This window comes from Vicia villosa, linkage group LG1 (genome assembly GCF_029867415.1).
Source record: "Vicia villosa cultivar HV-30 ecotype Madison, WI linkage group LG1, Vvil1.0, whole genome shotgun sequence".
Lineage (NCBI taxonomy): Eukaryota > Viridiplantae > Streptophyta > Magnoliopsida > Fabales > Fabaceae > Vicia > Vicia villosa.
The window spans coordinates 29,045,719-29,053,281 of NC_081180.1; the positions used below are offsets into that span (position 1 = coordinate 29,045,719).

A 7,563-nucleotide genomic window follows, 5' to 3' on the forward strand; every position below is an offset into this window, starting at 1 on the left:
AAACATAAATAATATTTGTATACGAGAACAAATTATTATTGATTTAAATATTTTTATATACGAAAGATGATATTTATAATTCAAATATTTATGATCCAAAATTAATATAACTAAAAAAATTTAATATTGATTTAGATATTTTTTTATAAGAAAAATTTATTAATAATTTAAATATTTTTTAAATCTTTTATTTAAATATTTTATAAACAAATGTGTATACCATTTCAGAATATGTGCGTATTCTCGGGTTTGTTAAGTGAATAGAATAAAAGAAAATAAAATTTCACAAAACAAATCTATTATAATAAATAATTATTATCAGGGGGCAATTGAAAAAAAAAACCAACGGCAAAGCAAATAAAACCCCAGCTAAACCTTCATTCTAATTTCTACAAACTCATCGATTCTCCTTCCTCCTCTTCATATCACCATCTTCACTGATTAGGGTTTCTTCTTTCTGCGCATCAACACTCATCGATTCAACATTGTTCGATTATCAATTTTTCACTCCGCGACCAAGATGCCTCGTCCCAAACGAAAAGCGGTCCCACCAATCACTTCTTCTGACGTCGATTCTTCTATTCGTACCGGTTCTTACTTTCTTGTTTCCTCTTTTCTCATTGGTTTTCGTTATCACCAATCAGAAACAATCACGATAACCACTTATTAATTTAATTCAATTAATCTTGATTTCGCGATTATGATTTTCTTGTGATGAATTTCAAGAATTTCGATCTTGCTTGATCTAGTATTATGTATTGATATTGTAATGGAATCGTTTTTTTTATTATGCTGATTGTGTTTTATTTCGATTTCTTTGGAGTAATAATTGATTAGTTCTTTGATTTCTTGCTATTATTATTATTATTCAGAGCCGAAGAGAACAACTACAAAGCAATTTGAACGAATAGATAACCTGTTTGGGTTGTATGCAAATAAATCAATGGGTTTGATTGAGTAAGTATGTTGTTATTATTATTATTATGGTTAATTCACACTAAGGTTATGTAACACTTGTGTCGACCGAAATATTTTGGACAAGGTTATTTAATACCTTGTCCAAAATATACAAAATATTAAATTGCCAGACACTTTAAATTTCAAGATTTGAAATTGTGGCATTCTGTTTTTTATTGGTAATTTGTTATGCTTATGTGACTGTTGTTGTTGTTGTTGCAATTCTTTATACTTTTTTGTTTTGTTGGCCAGCCCAGATGGGATTGAAGCACTTTGTAAAGATGTTAATGTGGACCATACCGATGTTAGAATGCTGATACTTGCTTGGTAGATATTTGACTGTGCTTCTTTTTTTTTTTTTTTCTTTTTCTTTTCTCTTTTACCTTTAATTGATATTTGATTGGTTGTAATTGATGTCTTTCTTATCAGGAAACTGAAAGCCGAAAAGCAGGGTTATTTTTCTAAGGTTGGTAGAGAAAATATTGTTGCACAATCTTTTTTTTAGTAATATAGCACTTAAAATATTGAGATGTACAAGCATGCATGCACTATTTATTCCCATTTTCTTTTCCATGAAACACACGCATACGCAGTGTTGCCAAATTGCGGTGTTACGGCATAGTGAAATTTGAACAAATTGCATTGTCAAAACTGGACTATTGTGGCGATATAGCCTTGAAGCATAGCGGATTTTGAACAAATTGCTATTTTCTTTGTTCCGCAATTGACAATACTGCTCAAATGTGATCATTTTCATGCTTATCATGGATTGCATTGCCTAATACTTATATGTTTTATTGTATATATTCATACAGACACACACACACAGAGTGCTTTTTATTGATCTGACTGTTGAACTATTACCACCTATTATTCCACTGGCATGGATATTTTTGGCTAAGTCTTGGAATATTGTATAATTGTAATGTTCTAATCAAATGATTCTTGTTTTCATATAATTTATAAGTATATATCAAGTTAATCTTGATTTATATTGATGAAGTACTGAGTAATTTTGTATCCATGAACTCTGAATCCAGCTCTAAATCTTTTAAGCAGTGAAAAGTTATTCAATGGTGTAAGAGTGATTTTGGCATGCAATGGGTTAAACTGTGTGTGTCTGCATGTGTGAGTCCAAGATGAGGAGTGGTTCCATTTCTCATTTGTTAATTTAATTTATTAGTAGTTAACAGCATAATCGATATAAGTGAAATCGGTAACTTGATATTGTGTAAAATACTTGGTTTTCGATATGTCCTGCTCACAGTTCTTTCTTTCTCTGAATAGGACGAATGGCGAAAAGGTCTCAAATCTTTAGGGGCTGACACACTCCCAAAATTAAAAAAAGCAATAAATGGACTGAAGAAAGAGGTTTCTTCCTTTCTCGGCTTTAAAATAATTAAGTCACCGTGTTCTTGTTGAGACTAGCCATTTATTACGGATGTCCTTAAGAAGGTTTTTGATGCAATTTATTTCCCTTGTGTCTCGGGTAGGTGACGGGTCCAGAATGCTTTGAGGATTTTTATTCCTATGCATTTCAATACTGCCTCACAGGTAAGCTTAGTATTGGTGGATTTATTTTACAACTATAATCCAGATTTGTTGTGATCTACAATTATATTTCCGCCTTGATGTTTTTGTTTGTCACTATATGAATCTGTTTGAACATTGTTTAATACTTCCAGAGGATAAGCAAAGGAGCATAGATATTGAGACCATATGTGAGCTGTTAACTATTATTCTGGGATCTGAATTCCCTTCTCAAGTCAATTTACTAACAGAGTATCTAAAGGTGAGTAGGTGTTTGTATTTATTTTGTTGAATCCTCTGTTGCAACTTTATGCTGCTCAGCTCTGTGAATGATCTTTTGAGTTGTATGTAATTGGGAACAACAGAGGCATTCACTGATGTCCAGCACAAACATGTTAGATTATGAAGAATGTCAATTTGTTATTTTCTTGTATTAGTTATTTTCCATACTCGTGGCCATTCGTATGCATATTGTTTTGTTTATTGTGTTGTTCATGATACAAAGTTGGTTACCTCCTTGAAATATTTTTCTTTCGAATGTATCTACTATGAAATCAAGTGATGGAAGAAAATTTTCCAACTACCCTGTGTATTATGCACTCGAAAATTGTGTTGTTTGGGCAGAAAGTTTTAATTAAAGAATTTTAATTTTTAAACCATATTCATATAACTGTTTTCTGATGGTTGGGTTTTTCTTGGCAGATCCAAAATGACTACAGAGCGCTAAGCAGGGATCACTGGATAAGTTTTTATCGGTTTTTTAAAGAGGTAACACTCATTTTTTTAATCTTACCCTTTCTTGGAATATTTTATATCTTGTACATTTTTCACTTCTGGTTGCACTTTTATCTGATTATGGTCCACTGAGTCTGAGTTAATAATTAATTTTTGGCAAAACTATGACTTACTGTAAAATTGATAGTCTAATCCGCTAGAGTAAACTTCTTTCTAGGAAGAGAAGTGTTTGTTCACATTTCCTTTCGTTTTGTTATTGGATTTGATGATGACTAGGATTATATTATATGTTGTTTAATGGAAGATGCATAATAAGTGTAATTCACCTTATTTTGCTTATTATGTGTGGTTTACTTATACAAAAATTGTGATTTGTGAATTTAGAGTTTACCGTATTTTTTCCTCTAAAAGGTCCAAAACCTAAAATAGTATCAAAGCTTATCTTAGACTTGTTAATTAGCCACAGTACGAAACACAATATTGCTGGTGTTTGAAAAAACCCAAGTTACACATAGGTTTGAGAAAAGGACTCTTCAAAGCTTATAAAATCTAGATGATCCCCTCCTTACATGTTTCTTTTGTTAGTTTTTAGGGATCCAGTTAGGTCTAAAATCTAACTTTTTCAATCGTAAAATAAGCTCAAAATATTCATATATTTTTAAATTATTTACACTTCAATAAAATTTGTATGGGAAAAATAAGTCAAGTTGAATGTTTGGCTTAACATGTTGTGAAAAAAGGAAAGAGAAATCCCCCCCACACAACACTCTTATTTAAACAAGTCAACTTTAAAGCTTGGCGTTGACTTGTTTACAAAAATGAAACTTGAGTTTAGCTTGTTTAGCTCGCCCTTTATTACTTCTCTTCTCAAAGAATTATAAATGCATTAATTTTGTGTATTTTGTATATAGTAAAAAACTAAAAAGAGAAAGAAGGTTAAAGGGATAATTGTTCCTTAGATAGAATGATTTACATGGTAACTGAAATATATAGTTTATTATTATTAATATTTATTATTTATACCCATTTTATCACTTTCTTTTTTTACACTCATTTTGTTATCTAATATGAACATTTTTGTTATTCAAGTCACGGTCTAAGTTAAGGCTGAGCTTGTTCTTTAGTTAATTGAGCAACACTTGATTGAGCATTAATGATTCGAGCTCTAATAAATATAACTCATTTGGTAGAAACTATAAAGAAAGACTTGATGGTCAATGGTTTAACTAGATATATGATTTATGAGAGTATTATTTTGGCGTTTGATCTATGTTGCTGATTCCACTCAGTGGAATAAGACTTTTGTTGTTGTTGCTAACTCATGTGCTCTCTTATCTGCATATTTATGATATGTCTCTGCTGTGGTGAAACATGTCTCTAATTATCTATAATGTGTATTACTGTTTTGCATAAGTTGTGCACTTTAGGAAAGTAATTTAATTGGTGATGTTATTGTGCTCTTCAATTCAAAAAGTAGAACTCAGGAAAAATGTTAACATTTTATTGCTGCCAGGTAAGCTTTACAGACCTACAAAAATATGATTCCAGTCAAGCCTGGCCAGTGATCGTCGACAATTTTGTTGAATGGTTGAAAGGAAAAGAAAAAGAAATATAGTTATCACCTCCGAGTTTCAGTTTGAATTTACTCAAACTCCGATCTAGAATTCTGTTTGAAGCGGTTACAATTGTATATGGCTGTTGAGTAATCTGTTTGCAGTTTTCTGCAAATTTTGTTATGATTGATCATATGTGTAACAACACTTCAATATAGTGTCAACTGTCAAAGCTATCTCGATGCTTGAGTTTATAGGCCGGAGATTTTGTTTTTGAGCAATTTTTGTTTAGTTATGCCATTTTTTTCACATCTTTTGTGTATGTTAACAATTTCTGTAGTCAAACTTTCTACAATGTGTCTTTGGTCCGTCTAAAGGTATATCAACTAAAGTTCTTTTTCCCCTTTTGTCATTATCTGTTAAAGCCTTAAAGTTTAAAGCACTGAAGTTCCCCTTTTGTCATTATCTGTTAAAACCTTCAAGTTTAAGTTTATGGCTATGTTTGAGAGTTTGGAGGGGAGGGGAGGGGAGGGGAGGGGAGGGGAGAGTTTTGAAAAATAGAAAGAATTGGGTGAAAAGAATAAAAGGATTTTGGGTAGGAGGGTTTTGGAGGATTTGGTTTTATTCATAATACCATAAACCTCATAAAATGGGGGAATTCAAAAATTGTATTGAAGGAGGGTTTACTTCAATTTTCTAAATATCTTTTAAGTTGTTTTACTATTTTGAAAATTAAAATTTTTATAATGATAATGACTTTTTTTATCATTTTAAACAAAATTATTTTTTCAAAAAATGGCAAATATTTTTCTATATTTTTTTCAAAATTCGTTTTCGGAAGCCTTTCCCTCCCCTTCCTTCCAAACTCTCAAACATAGCCTAAAGCGTGGCATAGTTAGTCCTAATTTTTATTTGGGTTAAATATACAATACCTCTTTTAATATAGGCGAAATTCGCTTTACCTTTTTAAAAATAATTTAGATCACTCATTTGAAATATTAAAATCTATGTTTTTTATTCCTTAAGTGCACAAGTTATCCCTTTATTATTTTTATTTATTTATTCCATAGATTTAGTATTTAATTTGCGCGTATAAGGGGAAATAAAAGAATATAAATCACAGGCGATAAACGAAAATCGCCTGCCTTACATCCTTTTTATTTTCACTATATCAAGTTTATCTTTTAAACTTTTGAATTTTATGAGTTATTATTCAATGACAATGTCAGACTGTACTAAGACTCCCCTATTTCACTTGTTTGTTGAACATTTGTATGATTGCTAGTTTTACAAATGGCTGTTTCAACCATTTTCTTTTGTTGTGTTTTGTTTGTTTAAACTTCTTCTAAATTCTACCTATTATTTGTCAACTAACAATTTCTGTAGTACTCTAATATAAGCATGCCATAATGGGAATGGCTTCAGTGACTTTCCTGTAGCCATGACTTGGTGACTTTAGTTAACATTTTGAGATAAATGAATTATTAATTTATATTTAATTGATGTGAGAGAATATTTTTTAACCAAAGTTATCAAAGTTATGTGAAATCAAAGTCACCGAAACCTTCTCCTTTGAATGGGAATGGCTTCAGTGACTTTCCTGTAGCCATGACTTGGTGACTTTAGTTAACATTTTGAGATAAATGAATTATTAATTTATATTTAATTGATGTGAGAGAATATTTTTTAACCAAAGTTATCAAAGTTATGTGAAATCAAAGTCACCGAAACCTTCTCCTTTGAATGGGAATGGCTTCAGTGACTTTCCTGTAGCCATGACTTGGTGACTTTAGTTAACATTTTGAGATAAATGAATTATTAATTTATATTTAATTGATGTGAGAGAATATTTTTTAACCAAAGTTATCAAAGTTATGTGAAATCAAAGTCACCGAAACCTTCTCCGATTTGAATTGAGTGCATGCTTTCAAAACTGTAGATCTCTGGTGGTCTGTATGTTTTAGTTTAATATATATATATATATATATATATATATATATATATATATATATATATATATATATATATATATATATATATATATATATTTTATTTTCAAAAATAATTTTTATAAAAATATTTTTCAAAATATTATTAATTTATATTTATTTTTTTAAATTGAAAAATTAATTTTGATATTCTATAACATAAATATATATTATTGAAAATCAAAACATACTTGGTTGAAATTTCAATTTTTTGAAAAAATTGTATTTAAAAATCTTTTTTTTTGAACATGAAGAAATAAAAAAGCTATTGCAATTGTCGAGAATACTAGGCCTACTAAAGGAAAAAAATGGATGATAAGTTTATCATAAAAATGGGGGTCTTTCAATTTCATATTTATACCTGTTATTTTTTGTTGATTGTTAGATTAATATTTGAATTCTTCTTATAAGAAAGATAGTCTATAATCATCATAATTCATATATCTTGAAGAGTTGAACAAAGTGATATATCTTGAAGAATCATTTTGTCACAATTTGGCAAAGCGGGAGATCGATTGAAGTTCTTTGTGAATCAGTACTTTGGATTGACTGTATTTCACAAAACAAAAATATGGAGAAGTGTTCAAAGTGTTCAAGTTGATCTAGCTTACTTAAGTTGTAAGGAACTGCAAAAGTGACACATGCTGGACACAATGTCAGAGCATGTGGTATGATATCTAAGCCTTTGCTTAACAAGTCAGACTATTACATTTTGGAGCATGTTCTATAGAAGATTTGTTGAAGATTTTACTGTTATTGATTTAACAATATGATTAAGTAATTTGTTTGTCAGTTGGAAA

General features: G+C 29.9%; 1 protein-coding gene across 2 annotated transcripts; it reads left to right on the forward strand.

The window, feature by feature from the left end:
• The first annotated feature begins 349 nt into the window (after positions 1 to 349).
• LOC131632717 (uncharacterized) lies at positions 350 to 5,136 on the forward strand. Of its 2 annotated transcripts, none has more exons than XM_058903455.1 (9): positions 350 to 584; positions 873 to 957; positions 1,210 to 1,284; positions 1,387 to 1,423; positions 2,245 to 2,328; positions 2,451 to 2,511; positions 2,643 to 2,749; positions 3,190 to 3,255; positions 4,736 to 5,136. In XM_058903455.1, exons 1-9 carry the CDS (start codon positions 521 to 523, stop codon positions 4,835 to 4,837), a joined length of 681 nt encoding a protein of 226 aa, XP_058759438.1. In that variant the 5' UTR covers positions 350 to 520; the 3' UTR covers positions 4,838 to 5,136. The 2 variants fall into 2 exon arrangements, with proteins under 2 accessions (XP_058759438.1, XP_058759432.1); XM_058903449.1 differs by having other exon boundaries at positions 352 to 590.
• Positions 5,137 to 7,563: the final 2,427 nt, after the last annotated feature.

What these genes read in the sequence shown, in the direction of transcription:
- LOC131632717 (XM_058903449.1), top strand. Translation starts at nt 521, where the DNA reads ATGCCTCGTCCCAAACGAAAAGCGGTCCCACCAATCACTTCTTCTGAC. An exon ending in AAATCAATGGGTTTGATTGA is followed by an intron (nt 958 to 1,209) that starts GTAAGTATGTTG and finishes TTTGTTGGCCAG; the next exon opens with CCCAGATGGGATTGAAGCAC. An exon ending in AGAATGCTGATACTTGCTTG is followed by an intron (nt 1,285 to 1,386) that starts GTAGATATTTGA and finishes CTTTCTTATCAG; the next exon opens with GAAACTGAAAGCCGAAAAGC.